Here is a 21,096-nt window from a genome sequence, read left to right as displayed (position 1 = left end):
GGCTGTGGGAGGGGAAAGAGGAAAAAGCAGATGGTCGTTTCTCCTGTGTGCCCTGACCGAAAATTGAATCCCGGACGTCCACATGCCAGGCCAATGGCTCTACCACTGAGTCAGCCTGCCTGCCAGGGCCTAATAGCATTTTTATAACTAACAAATTTGAGTAATTTTTTTTGGATGGAAGCAGGGCAGTAGGGTAGTTGGAACACAAGGGTAAAATGATTTCCTTGAGGCATCACACCACATAGTAAGAGTCCAAATGTTTTAAATTAGTTTCTTTTTCAACTACAGTTGACCTATATTTTGTTAGTTTCAGGTGTACAACATAATGATTAGGCATTTATATACCTTACACAGTGATCACCCCAATATGGGGTACAAATTTTTATATCTAGCAAATGTGAAATAGATGACTCATCCTAATAACTTGTTTTCATGTTTTTGATAACAATTTAGGTATGTGGTGGGATGTGATTTTTTTTCCCTTTTTTTAAAGGAACAATTAAGGAGAAAAGTGGGAAGAGAGGTTATTCCTTTTTTTATTTCTTCCTGGATTCTTTCTAGATTGTTATACAGCTTTTGTTTTGTTTTCTAGGACTGCTGGTGACTTTCTAGGAATTTTTTTCTCATACTTTTTTTTTTTTTTTTTTTGCATGAAAGAAAGACAGGAAAGGAAAGAGATGAGAATCATCATCTTACTGTTGCGGCACCTTAGTTGTTCATTGATTGCTTTCCCATGTGTGCCTTGACCTGGGGGAGGGGGGGGCTCCAGCCAAGCCAGCAACCTGCACTCACGCTGGTGAGCCCGCACCCAAGCTGGCAACCTCAGCATCTCAAACTTGGGTCCTCACTATCCTAGGTCGACGCTCTATTTGACGCTCTATTCACTAAAACTCCTTAACAGGATATAGACGAAATCTTAGCATGATTGTCACAAAAGACTGCTAGTACTGTTAATGTGATTGTATTCTCTTTATTTTGAAAGACTAGAATGGGACTCAAAATTAACAGGATGCAGCTTCATAGAATTCAGTGTCACTTATACAGAGGGCTTATTTAGTTTGATACGTAAGTGAAAGAACAGACCTGGTGCCAAGTGATGCATCGGCATCCCTTACCATGGTGTTAACTGTGTGCCAGTCTCAATAACAGGCTTAGATGTGGCAGTGGGGAATGGTTGAGGGGTGGAGGTTATGTAGCCAGAAGAACTGTGAAGAGTGTTGATATTTAGGGATTCATGTGTAAATAAGAGATTAGTTTGTTTATTTTTGAGATGTTTATTTTTATATATGGAACTAAATGCACAAGAGTTGGGTGCCCATCTGTCAAGAGCAAAAAATGTATATATGAGAAATTCAAGAAAATCTCAGTTTTCTTCCAAATCAAAATACAATGCTTACAAAAATTAGGGGATATATTATTATTGCTTCATATTTATTTTGAAAAATCCCCTAATTCTGCTCACAAAAATTAGAGGATACTTTATCACTTTATATTCATTTTGAAATAACCCCTAATTTTTATGAGCAGTATATCTATAAAATAAGATTTCTTTTCTAAGCTACCAGGCTTTATCTTTCCATCTTTCACTCACCCTTTGATCTGTTACACTTTTCAGAGTATAGAATGCTCGAATCACCTGGAGGATTTGAAATGCAGATTCCTAGATGTACCCTAAAACCACTAAATTAGAATTCCTGGATGCCCAAGACTCCAGCACGTTTACTTTTTTTTTTTTTTCCCTTAAGCTGGAAACAGGGAGAGACAGACAGACTCCCGCATGCGCCCGACCGGGATCCACCCGGCACGCCCACCAGGGGGCGATGCTCTGCCCCTCCAGGGCGCCGCTCCGTTGTGACCAGAGCCACTCCAGCGCCTGGGGCAGAGGCCAAGGAGCCATCCCCAGCGCCTGGGCCATCCTTGCTCCAATGGAGCCTCGCTGCGGGAGGGGAAGAGACAGACAGAGAGGAAGGAGAGGGGGGAGGGGTGGAAAAGCAGATGGGCGCCTCTCCTGTGTGCCCTGGCCGGGAATCAAACCTGGGACTTCTGCACGCCAGGCCAACGCTCTGCCACTGAGCCAACCAGCCAGGGCCAAGAATGTTTTAATTGCATGAAATACATAAGATTATGAAGAAAATTATTTTGAATATGTTCTTTAGGGTATTAAAAAACGTTATTGAATAATGTGTTTTTGTGGTAGAATGTGATTTTCAAAACACGTCATTTCTATAGTGACAAAGTCACAGGTGTTGCTAATACTATGGTTTGTTGCCTACATCCATAATTGGAAGGAATCCTGAATTTCTGCTACAGGTTAGTGAAAGAAAATAAGTACATAAATTTCAATTGCATATTTGCTCACTGTACTTAGTTCATGCTGAGAACTGTGTTATGATCATAATATGTAAACATTCCTCTCTAAGTTTCAGGAAGAATCCCTGGCAAGGGTCCAGCTCTCTGTAGTCCGCTAAGTCAGTTACCACTCATTCTTCTACTTATGTCCTCTTCCATTTGTGACAGCCACTGTCACCTCTGCTGTTAGTCTTTGTTCTTATCAATTTGTCTTTAGAAATCCTTTTACTATAATGTTGGTGGAGTTTCGAGAGAGAGTGGATGTTCATGAGCCCAGCCTGGCATCTTTAACTTTTTAGACATAACTTTATCCTAGTGTGATACATTTTTTTCTTGTTGCAAAAAAAGTCTTTCTTGCACTATTGAAACTGCTAATCACCTCCATGATTTTGTTTTTGGATCATGTTTAGACCCATGTAGTTACTCATGATTCTTTAGGATTATGTACTTTTTCTGTTTTAGGAAATATTTCCATATGTTTGTGCTTTTTTTTTACTTAACAAATAAAACATGACCCATGTAAACCCAGTTGTTTAATAGAGAATGGTGTGTGCTTAGCCTTGGCTTTTTATCTTGCTTACCTAGATCACATGGACCTTAATTTCTGCTTTTGACTGAAGGTTCACATTCATAAATTACTTGAAGACAGAGGTTCTGTGTCATTAAATCTTAAGCTCTGTGTGGGACCTAATATGCCTAGTAGTCTCTTGCTAAGTTTAAAAGACAGCATTCCTGTTGAAAACTGAATTGTTATTTATTGTAATTTTTTTGGACACTAACATAACAAAACTTGAGACTGAATCATTTTAGGTAGAAGATTTTTGCAGTTTCTTTAAAGTGGTATTAGTGCATACATATTTAATGAATTGAGTTACCTAATTTGTTATAAGAAGATGGTAATGAGTCTCTGGCCAGTGGCTCAGTGTATAGAGCAGGGGTCGCCAAACTTTTTACACAGGGGCCAGTTCACTGTCCCTCAGACCGTTGGAGGGCTGGACTATGAAAAAAACTATGAACAAATCCTTATGCACACTGCATATATCTTAAATGGGAACAAATACAATATTTATAATAAAGAACAATAAATTTAAATCAACAAACTGACCAGTATTTCAATGGGAACTATGGGCCTGCTTTTGGCTAACGAGATGGTCAGTGTCCAGTTCTATATTTGTCACTGCTAGCCGTAATAAGTGATATGACGCGCTTCCGGAGCCGTGAGGCGTGCGTCCTGCATCACAGGAAGTAGTACTGTACATGAGCAATGCTGCGCTTTGCGCCGCCACCACAGACAGTACTCCAGGAGCACAGGATACGGATGCATCTTGTGCTCCTCTCACTGACCACCAATGAAAGAGGTGCCCCTTCCAGAAGTGCGGGGGGGGGGCTGGATAAATGGCCTCAGGGGGCCTCATGTGGCCCCTGGGCTGTAGTTTGGACCCCTGGTATAGAGTGTCAGCCTGGTTTATGGACATCCAGATTCAGTCCCCGGTTAGGGCACACAGAAGAAGCAACTATCTTCTCTCCCCCTGCCACACCCCTTCTCTTCTTTCCCTCCCGCCGCCAGTGGCTTCATTGGTTCTAGCGTGGCCTTGGATGCTGAGAATAATTTGGTTGGTCCAAGCATGTCGAGCTCAAGCACTAAAAATGGCTTGGTACTCGAGCATAGGCTGCAGATGGAGTTGCTAGGTAGGTCCTGGTCATGGGCATGCAGGAGTCTCCTCTCACCTAAAATATATATACAGTCTACCGGAAAGTTCTGTCCATTTTTGGAATAAAACAAAATACAAATTTTACTTACCGTCAATAAACTTTATTAAATAATATAATTGCCATTATTATTAGTGATTTCTTGCCAGCATGAGGACAATTTGTATATCCGATTTTTGAAAAAAATTTTATCTTTTGATGTGAAAAATTGAACCAGTGCTTGTTTGATATCTTCATTTTTGAATTTTTTGCCCTTCAAAAAATATTGTAAGGACAAAAACAAGTGATAGTCGGAGGGTGCTAAGTCCGGGGAATATGGTGGATGCGACAGACATGCTTCTGTAGCATTTCTTCCTTGTTGAAATTCGTAAAAATTACAGTGGCGTAAATGAACTTTATCAGTAGCCATGTGTACACTATCGCTTCACACATAAGACTAACGTGAATCAACTTTGTTTTAGTTAATTTGCTACGTCAGTATGTATACATTAAGTGATAAAAATAGGCACGCATGCGCCAAATAAACGTGCTTACGTGTCAAAATTGTTGTGATAGAAACGGACAGAACTTTCTGGTAGACCTTATATTATGAGCCTATCACAACCAATGATTTATTTCTTTTATTATCAGTGAGTGCGAATATAGTTTAAGCCAGGGGTCGGGAACCTATGGCTCGTGAGCCAGATGTGGCTCTTTTGATGGCTGCATCTGGCGTGCAGACAAATCTTTAATAAAAAATAACATTAAAAATATAGAACATTCTCATGTATTACAATCCATTCATTTCCTACCGCTCATGTTCCTGGTTGCGGGGGGGGGGGGGGCTGGAGCCAATCACAGTTGTCCTCCTGGACAACACCAAATTTTTATTGGCTAATGCTTAATGTACACGGCTGGTTGTACGGCTCTCATGGAATTACATTTTAAAATATGTGGTGTTCGTGGCTCTCTCAGCCAAAAAGGTTCTCGACCCCTGGTTTAAGCTATTGGATTGAGAATAGTTGTGCACTTCTTCAGCTAACACTAATATGTACCTTAGGCAAAAGTGAGAATTCTAAGCATGTTCAGAATTTAACCTTTTAACCTATCATCACACGATTAAAAATCTTCCCATCTAAAATACACAAAGACTAGTTTCAAAGAACCTATGGAAAAACAGTTGAAAGGAAAGATACTGATAGTTGATTATTTAAAATTATCAAATAGTTTAACATTACTTGATAAGAATAGTCAATTAGTTGTTCTCCATATAAAAAGAAAAACTTACTGAATCATCATTTTGGAAGCATACATTCTGGGGTTTTTTTTTCCAGTAGTTTAATTATCTGGATTGATCATTCATGGTTACAATTATATTTGTACCCTCTGAGAGCTGTATCAATTGTTACTGAGTGGGTTTGCCAATATTATGAATGCAGACCTACTACATAACATAATCTACAATGGGTATATGAAAGGGGCAAAAAAATAAAAAAAGAACATTCAATTCATATTTCTTTATATATATATAGAGTATATATAAGAAGTCTAATTTCAGGACGACAAGCAGTTGTTGATGCCGCTATAGGGAGAAGTTTGCTGGGTAATGCTGAGTGTGGGCTTAATGAGCAACAGCTATAACTATAATCTTTGGGCTGGGGGGTTGTCAGCTAGTACCATTACATCTATGAGAACTCAGAGTTTCCAGCAGGCGGGAGAAAGGGAAAAGAGGACAATATATCTTACTAGTTAACTGACTGAGACTTGACCCTGAAGTGGGCGGAGAAAGGTGTGCTCTACCTAGCTATTTCTGACAAGTGATTCTCATTTAATCTTTACATTTTAGATGAACACCTTTATTAAGGATGCTCAGGGTTTGTGGTTGTTCTTTTAATCAGCATGAGCCTATACTGTTTAAAATATAATGGTAAATTAGTAATCAAATTAATATTTGTGTCGCTTTTCCCATTAAATTGGGCTTAATCACTGGGCTTTATATAGCTTTTTTTTTTCTTTTAAGCTTTCTTGTTTATTGCTTGAAAGCCTTTAAGTAATTAAAATATCTATTTATATATAATGTGATATAAATATAAAAAATATAAATAATATAGAATGTGTATAATTATATATAGGATTTAGGTAATGCTTTAACCAGAACCTGTGTGAGCGCTGTTACAACTGCTAAAATTTTACTATTTTGAAATGTTTCTCAACAATGGTCCAAATATTTTTTTCATTTTAGAACAAAATCCAGTCTCATAGCAGAGGAGAATATAATGTTTACAGCACCTTTCAGAGCCATGAACCAGAGTTTGACTACTTGAAAAGTTTAGAAATAGAAGAAAAGATCAACAAAATTAGGTGGTTACCCCAGAAAAATGCTGCTCAGTTTTTATTGTCTACCAATGGTAAGTGTGATTCTTTTTCCCTGTGCTCTCTTTGTACACATACTCTGTAGGATACGTTTTCCTTTTCAAAGAGGAATAGTTAAGAGATCTCTGCAAATAGACAGACATTTGGAAATCCTTCCTCCCCAAATAGAATATAAACTTTTTTTTCTTCCCTTTATTATTCTTGTTTAAATTCTGTGCAAGAGGTTTTTAGGTGTCAGTTTTATTTTAGCACACATGCAGTTTGTAGTGAAGAAAATGAGCTGTTACCATTGGATTTAGGTCTGATTCTGTTTTGTCACCTCTTGACTTGGGTTTGGGCAGATCACTGAGTCAGATTTTCCTTACCTACAAAGTGGAAATGGTAGTCTCTATATTGTATTGTTGTGAGTAGTAAATGTGGTAGCTCCTATTGTACATGATTCATGCTCAGTAAATGTTAATTTTCTCTCTTCCTCCTTTTTAAGTGTACCAAAATGCTTTTCCAAAGAGTATTTGAAAGTACCCTGTCAAAGGATGGTCTACATTCAAAGATACATTCTAAGAAAGCACTCTTCTTACTTGATCTTTGTCCAGTGAGGATACAAACTAGAATTGACCTACTATCTTCTTTCCAACAAGCCTTGTGACTGGATTTCTTAAACTGTTTTGCTTTCTCAGGAAAAGCTTTTAAGTGAGGGTTAGAATTGTGTGATGACCCTACCAGAAATCGAACTTCTTTATGGCAAATTAAAGATTGTTGTTTGTTTTTTAAAGAGGAGAGAGGAATGGGGAGGATAATTGTTTCACTTACTCACGCTGTCATTGCTTGATTCTTGTATCTACCCTGACCAGGGGTCAAACCCACAACCCCACAGCCTGTAGGGATTGTGCTCTAACCAACTGAGCTACCCGGCTAATTGGGTCTTTTGTTGTTCTAATTTTTTTTTCCATGTAAGTTGTTGTGACTTGATTTATTCTTTAGGGACTAGGGTCTGAAGAGTCATTAGAGTGAATGAGAGGTACTTCCAGGTTCTGGGTAGCCATCGTCTATAAAAAAAATTGTATTAAAACTATTTTGAGGCTGGCAGAAGGGTTGGCAGAACCAGTCATGTTTTCATATCTTCACCATTTATAAAAGCAGATTTTTAGATCTTACCATTCTTTACCATTCACAGAGTGTAAACTGCTTTTGAAAAAATGATTTCACTCTGACACCATAGATGTTTGCTGCCTCTAGCCCCCCTTTTTTTAATTATCAAGGTGTTCCCTAATCAGCCCATTGGTACCTGTCCCCTCTGCTCCCTTTTTTACATGAACTGCATTCCCCTCTCGTTATTAGAAAAAAATAGATAGAAATAACAATTTAAAGCTTATAACTCAAGGCATCATAGATGGAGGTACTGTCTTTACTCATGTCATGTGTTGGTTTCTAATTTCGGTTCAGCGTTTGATTTATGTGCTAGATTGTTTCAAATAACACTTCAGATACTTTTTTCTTTGATATCAGATAATGCATAATTTTACCATTTGTATATTGTGGTTTCTATTTTTGGAAGACAATGTCCCAGGGAAATGTTTAGTTCTGTTTCTCAGCTCCTACTTCGTCCCCTCCTCCTCAATATTATTTAAAAGCAAATTCCAGTTTAAATTTTAAGTAGCTTTCAGTTTCCAGTTTATGTTTATGTGTCTTCCTAGCAGGCTTCCTTTGCTCCTCTGTGGCTTGAGATAAGCAAGGCAGCGTATAACCAGATGAGCCTTTGTAAACACTAAACTCTGCAAAGGCTCAGGACAAGGAAAGACATTGGGAATTCCAGGGGTTGGGTTGGAGGATGTGAATCTGTGTAGTACTTTTTTGCAGACAAAATCTGTGTAAATTTGAAAAATCATTGATTAATAATAAAAGTTATTTTAAAGTGCACTACACAATATATGATAGGTTTTGTGTATTTGTTATTGTTAATGAATACTAAATAAAACCAGGTATTTGAGGGCTGCATTATTTTTGTATGTGTTGAAAGTAGAGTCAAATGTGGAGGGCTAGAACAGGGATGGGAATTTTACAGATTGTTGTGTCTGGGTATGGCAGGGGTCGGGAACCTTTTTGGCTGAGAGAGTCACAAACGCCACATATTTTAAAATGTAATTCCATGAGAACCATACAACGACCCGTGTGCTTTACGCATTATCCAATAAAAATTTGGGGTTGTCCTGGAGGACAGCTGTGATTGGCTCCAGCCCCCCCCCCCCCGCAACCAGGAACATGAGCAGCAGGAAATGAATGGATTGTAATACATGAGAATGTTTTATATTATTAACATTATTTTTTTATTAAAGATTTGTCTGCACGCCAGATGCAGCCATCAAAAGAGCCACATCTGGCTTGTGAGCCATAGGTTCCCGACCCCTGGGGTATGGTGAGTGAGAAAAAGGATGGAAGGGATAGGACTTCCACTGTATCTGAGAAGGGTTAGTCTTTAAAGAGAGAAAAAGCAATTCTGGGAAAATGTCAGTATCCATTAAATGGGAGTAATATCTTTCTACTGTATTATTTTGTATAATTTTTTTCTTTGAAATAGAGAGTAATAATACATCCTTACCTCAAATGTGTAATGAGTTCTTCATACTGAAAAAGCTTAGAAATCTTGTGGAAGAATGGCAGAAAATATGACAACATTTCAGCTTTGATTCAGCAAAATTAACCTTAACTTTCATCTCTGCATTGGCTCTTCATGACCATTGTAAACTGTGTGGTGTTTCCCAAATTGCCTTTGTAACTTGAGTTCATTCAGTGTTTCTTCAAGTTCTTTTATTCTTTTTCTGTTATCTTTTGTCTTTCTCTGCAATCTCCTTGATTCTTTCACATTGCAAAAAGGCTCAACTGTAACCTGTTGGCTGTGGGTGGGTTTTGAATATATAAGTAATATAGAGTTCACTCATAAATAGGTTACCTTTTAACAGCTTTTCAGTAAGAAGCTTTTTGGCTCTTACAGAAAGCTGCACTCCCACAGAGGAAACTTGGCAGCATGGTTTTTCACCTGCTCCAACCCTCTGCTTATACCAGAGACACGTGGACTTTTGTTGGACTTCTTGAATACTTTTTTGGTTATTGGAGTTGACAATTTAGGAAAGCACTGTAAAGCAGTAGTTCTTAGTTTTTTAGAAGAAACATCTCTTTGAGACTCATTCGGTCCTCTTCACAGAAAGGTTTTGTATAAACACATAATCTTGCATGCGGTTTTATGGCATTTGATGGTGTATCTCCACCTATGGTCCAAAGACTCCAAAAAAGTCACTTTCACAGTGCATAAGGAATGAATTTTTTTTTTTCTGAAGTTGAAAACGGGGAGGCAGTCAGACAGACTCCTGCAAGTGCCCAACTGGGATCCACCCGGCATGCCCACCAGGGGGCGATGCTCTGCCCATCTGGGGCGTTGCTCTGTTGCAACCAGAGCCATTCTAGCACCTGAGGCAGAGGCCTCAGTGCCCAGGCCAACTTTGCTCCAGTGGAGCTTTGGCTATGGGAGGGGAAGAGAGAGACAGAGGGGGAGGAGAGTGGGAGGAGTGGAAAAGCAGATGGGCGCTTCTTCTGTGTGCCCTGGCCGGGAATCGAACCCGGGACTCCTGCACGCCAGGCTGACGCTCTACCACTGAGCCAACCAGCCAGGGTCTGAAAATTTTTAAAATTTTTTTTGTCATATTTGTTAAAACATTTCCAGCCTTCCTTGTCCCCAGGCACTGCACTAAAATTGTGTAGTACTTTTGTGTCCTATCCTGTGTTTTATGCTATTAAAAATGTTTTTTTACCCTCATAAGTCACTAGTTTTAGCACTTAAAATATTTTGAAGTTTAATCTGTTTTTAAAATATTTGCCTGATTTTTCATAATTTTTTAAAAGTAATTTCTTCTCAGACACTATTGGGATCCACAAACTAATTTCATCATTTGAAAGTTTGAGAAGTATATTGTGACTTATTTTTCTGGATCTTTACTACGGTTGATGAATTTGAACAGGCCATAGGACAATTACAGGGATTGGATGGCAGGCAGGGTGACTTGACATCTTCATCATCTTTAGATAAGTTTCTCCCAAAATACAGAATTCAGGCTTGGCTCGTTTATATTACAGATTTGGGCACAAAATATCCTAAAGTATATTGAAATTAAATAGTGCATGAAAACACGTGACTGAACTGCAAGATGTCTAGAAACATGATTACATAGGATTCAGATGAAACACTGGATTATGAATTCATAGAGTTGGCGGTTTTTTCTGAGTGTAGCTATCATCTTTACATAGGGCATTCCCAGGGCAGCTGCACAATCTTCTCCATCAGCAGAGAGAGGTGGCCAGGCTAGAGGAGTCCCTGTGACCTCTCGGTATGACAGTATCTTATTATACACTAGTTTTTCAATTTTATTAACCCTTTTGCTTATAAAAGACCATTAAGAATGTGATACTTTTATATGAATGCAATTTTAGAATAACACAATGTATTAAACATGCGTGAATCCATAGTGATACAAATATTGATTGAAGAAATAAGTGGGGAAGGAGGGCTACTTATAGGAGAATTACAAACAGTACGTGAGTGGATGCTGCTTCCTCCAGGGAGTGTAATTTACACTGCACACAAAAATTAGAGGATATTTTATACCTTCATATTCATTTTGAAATATCCCCTAACTTTTGTGAGCAGTATAATTCTCCTTATAAGTGTGGACCGGACTTAGTGACTCAGTTCTGAAGAATAGGGGAAATAGTAACTGTGCAGTGGAGAAATCTGGCACAGGCTGCCCAAGCAAGGGGAAGAGGTCCTGTCGATGCCACATACACCCTCACTTTCCCTCAGGTGCTCGTCCAGTCTAGTAAGGAGACAACAGCCAGCATACCCTGTTGATAAGACATCCTACAAAATACCTCCCCACTGCTTCTCAGAACTGTGAGGGTGACGAAAAGTACAAACAGACTTAACTAAAGTGCTCTGTGGACCCTCGATGGTATTCTGAAACTGAAAGGGGAAGTTAGTAGAAAACCTGGTAGAATCAGAGTGAAGCCTGGAGTTCAGGTAGTAGTCATGTACAATGTTACTTTCTTAGTTTTAACAAATGTACCAGGTTGCATAAGATGTTGACATCAGACGAAACTGGGTAAAGGATAATGGAAACACTGTGCTTTTTTTGTAACTTCACTGTAATCAACTTAATTCCAAAATAAAAGTTTTTTTTGTTTTTTGTGGGTTTTTTTGTATTTTTCTGAAGCTAGAAACGGGGAGAGACAGACAGACTCCCGCATGCACCCGACCGGGATCTACCTGGCACGCCCACCAGGGGGCGACGCTCTGCCCACCAGGGGGCGATGCTCTGCCGAGACCAGAGCCACTCTAGCGCCTAGGGCAGAGGCCAAGGAGCCATCCCCTGCGCCCGGGCCATCTTTGCTCCAATGGAGCCTTGGCTGCGGGAGGGGAAGAGAGAGACAGAGAGGAAGGAGAGGGGAAGGGGTGGAGAAGCAGATGGGCGCCTCTCCTGTGTGCCCTGGCCGGGAATTGAACCTGGGACTTCTGCACGCCAGGCCGACGCTCCACCACTGAGCCAGCCGGCCAGGGCAAAAGTTTATTTTTAAAAATAGTATTTTATATATTCTGGCACATAAGAATTTTTTCTTGAAGGACTTGGGGACATATGCTTTTAATCAGTCAAGTCTTTTTTTCAGGTCCTGTTACCTATTTATGAATCCCTAATACAGGGGTGAAAGAGAAATTTAAAACATTGGCAGCCAGGCTTGTGGACTTTGATTGGGTCTGCTGGGAAGTGGGGCACAGAGGGAGAGAGAGAGAGAGAGAGAGATTCCTTACCATTTTTATTCTAAATTGTTAGGATATCTTAACCAATTGTGTTACTTTCAAAATCAAATATTGGGGCCTGACCAGGCGGTGGCACAGTGGATAGAGCGTCGGACTGGAATGTGAAGGAGCCAGGTTCGAGACCCTGAGGTCACCAGCTTGAGTGCAGGCTCATCTGGTTTGAGCAAGGCTCACCGGCTTGAGCTCAAGGTCTCTGGCTCAAGCAAGGGGTCACTTGGTCTGCTATAGCCCCCCTGGTCAAGGCACATACAAGAAAGCAATCAATTAACAACTAAGGAACCGCAACGAAGAATTGATGTGTCTCATCTCCCTCCTTTCCTGTCTGTCCCTATCTGTTCCTCTCTCTGACTCTTACACACACACACACACACACAAAATCAAATATTGGGCATATGTGTATGATTCTATGTACATATTATAGACATGCATGTGTTTACATACACATAAAAATTTTTCCCCTCTGGTTTTAGTTTTAAAAGATAAGGACTAGGCTGTGACTTGATTTTAATATCGAGTTTTGTTAACATAAAAATGCAGTTTCCTCACTGCATTTCTGTTTGTTTTTATTTACATGGAAGTAAAGTTTTTTGTTGTTGTTGAGTCAAATAACAGATTTTATTCTTGGGATGTTTATTAGGTGAAATATAAAATGCCATATTTATACCTTAAAATGTTTTTCTCCTACAAGTATCACTTCTTTTTTTTGAGGATTTTCTCCATTGTCTCTCCAGATAAAACAATAAAATTATGGAAAATAAGTGAAAGGGACAAAAGACCAGAAGGGTATAACTTGAAAGAGGAAGATGGGAGGTACAGAGACCCTACTACAGTCACTACACTACGAGTAAGTGCATAGAAAAGTGTTCTGTATTCATACTACAGAGTCCAGACTCTGAGCAGAACTTGAATAGGAATGATTACAGACTGTCCATGCCAGCAATTCTGTATAACTAGATCAGACACTAAAAATTCCCCTTTTTAACAGTTCCTGGCCAATACAGAGGTCTCACAGCAGCAAGGGGCAGTCCAGGACTCCACACAAGACTGTTATGTACTGTGCCATGTTCTCCTTTGCTCTCATTTGAATATCAACTATTTCAAACTTGAGTTTCAAGATTTTCTTTGGAGATTGAAAAAGTATATGGACCAAATCATGTTAGCTGCTAAAAAACACCAAGAATTAGACACGCTGGGCTAATTTCCTTTTTAGCCACTTTAATTTAAACTTGAAACCATAAACATTTATTAGCTTTGCAAGTCTTTTCAAGCAAAAAACTGGAACTAGGAAAAACTGCAAATTCTAATAGTATTTCTATCTGTAAAGGAAGGGTAAATTATTTAAATTTTTCCTTTTTCTTCTCATTTCAACACTTTAGAGCAGTGGTTGGCAAACTCATTAGTCAATAGAGCCAAATACCAACAGTACAACGATTGAAATATCTGTTAAGAGCCAAATTTTTTAAACTTAAATTATAGAGGTAGGTACATTCCTGATCGAGGTAGCGCCCACACATGGTATTTTGTGGAAGAGCCATGCTCAAGGGGCCAAAGAGCCACATGTGGCTCACGAGCCACGGTTTGCCGACCAGGGCTTTAGAGGATCAGCATCAGTTACTTTTTAACTAAATCTGTAGGCCCGGCTGGGTGGCTTAGTGGGTAAAAGCATCGTCCCTGCACGCCAGAGGTCTCACATTCAGGGCACGTACCAAAAGCAGTCAGGGAATATGTGGCTAATGGAAGATGAGTAAACAATGAGTTGATGCTTCTCTCTCAAATCAATGAAAACTTTTTTAAAAATTATGTATAATATCATACTGTTTGATATTCCCTAAAAAACTGTAGAAATTAAGTGTTCTAAACCTTGAGTCCTCTTGTATTTTGTAATGACTTTTTCATGTGTCTTTGACAGGTGCCAGTCTTTAGGCCCATGGATCTAATGGTTGAAGCCAGTCCACGAAGAATATTTGCCAATGCTCATACATATCACATCAACTCAATTTCTATTAATAGTGATTATGAAACATATTTATCTGCAGATGATTTGCGGATTAATCTTTGGCATCTGGAAATTACAGACAGGAGTTTTAGTATCCATTTGGTTTCTCTTTTTTGGTGGTATAAAGTCAATAGAAATGTCTCTCCAATCCCCCATTATCAATGTTTATATAGTATCCAGAAAATTGTGCATACACAAGTATGTGATGTATAAATATTGTATACCTAGCGCACACATATACTATATTAAGTATAAAGTTCTTAAACGTTACAGCTATTACTACTACTACTGTTAATGTATTTCCAAATACATAACATTTGAAAAAATTAACTTGACTATAATGCGTACTCTAACAGTGTATAAAGAGCCAGTTGTACTATACTTTACCAGCATAGTGAGTGAAGTTTCTTGTGTTGTTTTGATTAGCATTTCTTTTCATCATGAGTAAAAATTTCATTTTTTATATTTATATATTTTAATTTCACAAGATTTGCTTATGTTTATTGTTTTGTTTTTAAAGCATCTTTTTATGGTAAGTAAATTAGCTCCATCCTTTGTGGTACAAATAGTTTTCCCTTTTTTGCTCTCTTTGAAGATACTTTGTTTTGTTTGGAATTCACACTGTTTTCATAATATTTAGGAACATAAACTTATCACTTTGCTGTTTATGGCGTCTGAGATTTGTATCACACTCAGAAAAAGACTTCTGTATTCTAGATAATTTAAAATTTGGCCATGTTTTCTTCTAAGATTTTTTTCCCCTTTATTTTCCAAGTGAGAAGAGGGAGATAGACAAACTCCCACATGAGCCCTGACCAGGATCTACCCAGCAACCCCTGTCTGGAGCCAATGCTTTACCCATCTGGGTCCATGCTAACAACTGAGCTATTTTTAGCGCCTGAGGCAGAGGCTCCATGGAGCCATCCTCAGCGCCATTCTCAGCTCCTGAAGCCAGTGCAATTGAACCAATGGAGCCATGGCTGCAGAAGGGGAAGAAAAGAGGGGCAAGGGGAAGGGTCGAAAAGCAGATGGTTGCTTTTCTTGTGTGTCCTGACCGGTAATCGAACCTGAGACATCCACACGTTGGGCTCTACCAGTGAGCCAAACAGCCATGGCCCTAAGATTTTTTTTTTTAATATTACAGGTTTTGGTCCCTCTGGGGTTATAGGACTAAAATGCAATTCAGAATACTTTTGATTCAGCCTATGAGTGAATTTCAGATTTGAAAAACGTAAAATTAATTTGCCCTTTTTTTCTAAATGGAAATTCCTTAATAAAATGCTATCCAGATATTGTGGATATCAAGCCTGCCAACATGGAAGAGCTAACAGAGGTGATTACAGCAGCAGAGTTCCACCCAAACAGCTGTAACACATTTGTATACAGCAGTAGTAAAGGGACAATTCGCTTATGTGACATGAGGGCATCTGCCCTCTGTGATAGACATTCTAAACGTAAGTTAATTGCATCTTTTTTTTTCTAACGTTTTCTATTTGCCTGAAATTAGCCTCAGACATGGTAACCACATGCACAGAACATTTACAAGTAAATTAAACCTCCTATAAGCTGTTGACTCTGCATGAGGCACCAGAGGTTATTCTACTGGAAGAACATAGAAGGCTTTCTCGGAGACGTGTCTGTTGCTGTCTCAGTGGTTTTATATATATATATATATATATATATATATATATATATTTTTTTTTTTTTTTTTTCTTCCTGAAGCTGGAAATGGGGAGAGACAATCAGACAGACTCCCGCATGCGCCCGACCGGGATCCACCTGGCACGCCCACCAGGGGGCGACGCTCTGCTGCAACCAGAGCCACTCTAGCACCGGGGGCAGAGGCCAAGGAGCCATCCCCAGCTCCCGGGCCATCTTTGCTCCAATGGAGCCTCGCTGCAGGAGGGGAAGAGAGAGACGGAGAGGAAGGAGAGGGGGAGGGGTGGAGAAGCAAATGGGCACTTCTCCTGTGTGCCCTGACGGGGATCAAACCCGGGACTTCACACCAGGCTGACACTCTACCACTGAGCTAACTGGCCAGGGCCAGTGGTTATATTTTTAATGGAATGTTACTCTGGGAATTTGGGGTGAGGTGCTCCAATCCTGTATTCAAGTACAACAGTTACTTTTCTTTCTTCCCTCCCTCCCTTCCTATTTTGATCTTCCTAGGAAGATATCTTATAAAGTTTCCTTAGCATTAAAAAAATATTGCAATTGACCAGGTGGTGGCACAGTGGATAGAGCATCAGACTGAGACATGGAGGACCCAGGTTCAAAACCCCGAGGTTGCTGGCGTGAAGCCCAGAGTCACTGGCTTGAGCAAGGGGTCACTTGGTCTGCTGTAGCTCCCCCCAGTCAAGGCACATATGATAATATTGCAGTCATTGAACAACTATGGTGCCACAGCTCTCTCCCTTCCTGTCTGTTTGTCCCTAGCTCCCTCTCTCTGACTCTCTGTCTCTGTCAAGAAAAAAAGTTTGAAAACCACTGGGTTAAAAAAAAATTAAGGGATTCTGTTTTTTGTGTTTTTTTTTTTAAGATTTTATTCATTATAGGGGGGGAGGGAGCAGGAAGCATCAACTCCCATATGTGCCTTGACCAGTCAAGCCCAAGGTTTTGAACCGGCAACCTCAGCGTCCAGGTTGACACTTTATCCTCTGCACCACCACAGGTCAGGCCTGGATTCTGTTATTTTTTTCTTCATGTTTTTAAGTATTTTTAAAACTCATGAAAATTGGTACACGCTTGTTATCAAGATAATTTTACCTGGCCATGAAAAAAATAAAATGCTGGTATGAATTAGAATGGTGAGGATGGAATGCTTCTTGTGATAGGATGGGCAAGGTCAGTGAGGTGTACGCAGAACCTGTGTACACTCAAGTCTCAAGTCCTGGGTGGGTCTGGTTCTACTAAACTAGCTGTGGGACTTGGGGGGGGGGGGGGGTAAAGTCTCTGCATCTTTGGTTTCAGTGTTTATGTCATTCATTTAAGAAACTTTCAGGAAGATTACTTTACAGCCAGAGATGTTTTTCAAGGTTTTTTTGGCTGCCATCTTTAGCTGCTTTTTAGGGAATTTTTGAGGTGTTTCAGCAAATGCTTTGTGCAAACCAGAATATTGTACCAGTTGCCTTTTTATTTAATTTTTTTGTTTGTTTTTAGTGTTTGAAGAACCTGAAGATCCCAGTAACAGGTCTTTTTTTTCTGAAATCATCTCCTCTATTTCTGATGTGAAATTCAGCCATAGTGGTCGGTATATGATGACTAGAGACTATTTGTCAGTCAAAATTTGGGACTTAAATATGGAAAACAGGCCTGTGGAAACATACCAGGTATTTGCAGTTTTTTCTTTCAATGATCATATACCTATTTACTTTCAGATGTTTACAGAGAAGGATTTTGTATTATGTGTTAATCCTAACAGTATTTGTTCACAATTAGGCCTTTTTCATTAGAGATTCCTGAGTGTTTGGCTTTTCTTTGTTAAGTTTATGTATACTTTTATAGATTGTGTGGTACTTTCGCAGTTAAAGTGTGATTTTGCTACCGATTTGGTTCAATATTGACAACTTGTTTTTCCCTCTGCTTCTGTCTACATTTAAAGTGAGGAGGGCAGAGCACTCTGAAGGGCTGGTGCTTGTGGGGGTTATTGGGGAGAGTGGCCAGTTCTAGTGGAGGTGCCCCAGTTGGAGCACGGGCAGTAGTAGTTGAACTAGAGCAGGGGTCTCAAACTCGCGGCCCGCCGAACAATTTTGTGCAGCCTGCAGACTATTCCACGAAGTTCAAAATATTTTGGATAAAATTAAGTAAGCCTAGGGGCCTACTTGTATTTTTCATTTCTCTAGCATCCTAGCTAGATATTAGCTTAGTTAACAGCAGCTGTGATGCGAACTACAGTTTCTGGTCGTTTTGTGACACTGAGTAAACTGCATGTACGATTGTGCTTGTTGTACTGATTTTTTTTTGTTTTCAACTGCAGTGAGAAAAGTGTTGCGTAACAGTTGCCTTTTGTAGACCTAGTGCGGCCTGCTGAACGGCTGTGATCTTGCTCTGCGGCCCACATGCTGAGTTGAGTTTGAGACCCCTGAACTAGAGCTTAACTTTGGCCTGCCAGGTTAAAGAGCTGCCTTCTGGCTAGTAACTGTTATCTTAAACTAAAGGAGAAGAGCTTGAAAGCCCAGCGGACAGCTTTAAAAGTTGTCTGTCTGTTGTGGGATGTCAGTTCTGGATTCTCTTCTTGTCGGTCAGCCACTACCATTGTTCCCTAGCCATCTCTCCTAGAGATGGGAATGCAGCTGCACAGCCAGGACAGGGTGGGGCAGTTGAAGCCTATGCCAGACCCTAGGTTGTCACATTGTAGACAACACTTACTGCTGCTTTAGGAATACAAATTGATCAATTGTACCTTTATGTCTTTATGTTGTATGTTCTCAGTAAAATTAGAATAGTATTTCTCAAACTTTCTAATCCTCTTTGGCAAACATTAACCACTTAATATTCTTCTTCATGGTATTTGACATTTCCAAATACATGTTTATGTTGAGGAAAGGTAAAGGGATACAGTACTGCTCTGTTTTCAAATTACATTTATATAACTGCCCAGATTCTGAAGTATTGTCTCCTAGTGGTCCTCACCACCACCATCCCATTTCCATGGAGAAGAATGGATTTGAACCTTCACTTCATACTCACAAATTGTTTGATGAGAAACCTGGCACATGAATTCTAAAACTGTTGGATTGTTATGGTTTACCTAATCTTACCTGACTGGCAGTTTTTCTGCCTATGCTGAGTTAGTGATTGAGAATAGTGTCACATTATATTAAATGCAGCACATGCAGATTGAGCTATTCTATTAGTGCTGAATATGTATAAGCATTTTGCTGAGCTATGTGTGATTGAGGGTCATTGTGATTTTATTATTTATTCTCCTTAACACGCTCACTTTTAATCCTGACCCTACATAAATTGCATAAAGTCACATAGACGTGGCCTGAATCTTTTCACTGTAATTGTTAAGGTGACTTCAGGTTGCTACATAAAGAATAGAGAATTCTAACATTTACAAGGTACCAGCTCTGTTCTTTTATCACTTCTTTTTAAGGTCCTTTATAAGTAAGAATGGATGGTGAGATAGAGACTCCTACTTTTCCTTCTGATAACAAGGAATATTTTGAAACTTTCTTTTGTAACTTAACAATATTAATGAAATGTATTAAGATGTGTTTTAAACACCAGATTTGTTATTTAGAATTTTATTTCAAAAAAAACGTATTTCCATTAGCTTTGATATTGTATAAGTAATATCAAGTGATACCAAATTTTCCAATGATGCATACCTAGAGTAGCCATATAATTTATCACCAAGCCAGGGCATGGTCATGCTATGTATGCATATGCACTTAATGATAATGTAGGTTTCCTTTACTTATGCCCAAAAAAATGGTATTTAAAAAGAAAGTAAAGCAAAGTGTTGAGCGTGTTTTTATCAGCAATTTATAGACTGAAAGCCAAGTACTAATGTATTCAGATATTACTGTAATATTCTTTAGTGTCTTATCTATGCCATTTTTAAATGTTTTCTGGTCTAAATATTTCAGTTGCACTTGTAAAGAGATTTTTAATAAGATTGAAAGGATGTGTGTGTGTTTCTACCCCTTAAAAAAAAAAAGACTACTTGTTAAATCTGTTCCCTAATTTTAACCAGTAAGTCTTAAGGTGTAAACTAAGTATATATTGATGTTTTTCCCCAGGTGCATGAATACCTCAGAAGTAAACTTTGTTCACTGTATGAAAATGACTGCATATTTGACAAATTTGAATGTTGTTGGAATGGCTCTGATAGGTAATTGATTTATATTTTTTATTTTTAAATTTTTTTATTGATTTGAGAGAGAGAGAGAGGCACGCAAGGGGGTGATGAAGGGGTAGAGAGAGAAACATCAACTCATTGTTTCACTTAGTTCCATTTAGTTGTGCATTTGGTGATTGCTTCTCGCACATGCCCTGACCAGGGGTCGAACTCGTGCCCTCAGGTGCGCTGGGTCAACACTTGAACCCAGAGTGCCACCCACCCAGTCAGGGTCTCTAGTAGGTAACTGATTTTAATTTGAACTCATTCAATTGTAATTCTACTAGAACCTTTTTTGTCTCACAGCACATGTTAAACTAATTATTAAAATTCAGCCACATCAAAGCAAATGCTTGTCAGTCTGAAAATAAAAAAGTATAATTTTGATTCATTCACACCAGCAGATAGCTATTGTTGTGTTGACTGTTGACATTTTTTTATTTGACAATCTAAGATAAAGGAGGTCAGTGCCCCTGACCAGTCAGGTGTTGCATATTTAAAATATCTTGCGGCACACAGGTTGAGCATCCCTACACTATAGGAAAGGAACGGACCATTTCATCACTCCTCCTGGTATGGTTGCCATTTTTACTAAAAATATGGCAAACTTTTAAAAAAATGTTTATTGATTATTTTGGGGGGAGAGAAAGAGAAAGATAGATAGGAGCATTGATCTGTGCCTATATCTGCTCTGACCCAGTACTGAGCCATCTGGCCAGGGTGGCAGACTTCCTTTTATATTGATGTAAATTACAAATCCTAAACTTCATTCCTCCTTCCCCTCAGGGTTTCCCTGAAATTTAGTAATCCTACAGCATTATTGGCAGATAAAAATTAAATTATGATTTAAATAACTTTAAATCTTCTATTATGAACCAGATGAGTCATAAATTTGACATGCCAACAGTTAAAATGTTATTTCATTTTGTTACTCTACTATGAAACTTTTTAAAACTATTTAGACAGTATATATTTCATTTG

The 21,096-nt window shown here is 39.0% G+C and overlaps 1 protein-coding gene across 1 annotated transcript in view; it reads left to right on the top strand.

The window, feature by feature from the left end:
• Positions 1-21,096, top strand: part of PPP2R2A (protein phosphatase 2 regulatory subunit Balpha) — an 87,695-nt gene that overhangs the window by 63,544 nt on the left and 3,055 nt on the right. The window contains exons 4-9 of the mRNA XM_066267099.1: positions 6,281-6,446; positions 13,003-13,115; positions 14,181-14,358; positions 15,557-15,721; positions 17,427-17,596; positions 20,018-20,109. Coding sequence (XP_066123196.1) covers positions 6,281-6,446; positions 13,003-13,115; positions 14,181-14,358; positions 15,557-15,721; positions 17,427-17,596; positions 20,018-20,109 — 884 coding nt within the window. The remainder of the gene's footprint in view (positions 1-6,280; positions 6,447-13,002; positions 13,116-14,180; positions 14,359-15,556; positions 15,722-17,426; positions 17,597-20,017; positions 20,110-21,096) is intronic.

The sequence above is a fragment of the Saccopteryx bilineata genome, chromosome 1, assembly GCF_036850765.1.
Source record: "Saccopteryx bilineata isolate mSacBil1 chromosome 1, mSacBil1_pri_phased_curated, whole genome shotgun sequence".
In the NCBI taxonomy this organism is placed as follows: domain Eukaryota; kingdom Metazoa; phylum Chordata; class Mammalia; order Chiroptera; family Emballonuridae; genus Saccopteryx; species Saccopteryx bilineata.
Note: the sequence above shows the minus strand (reverse complement) of the source record. Positions and strands in the feature narration are given on the sequence as shown.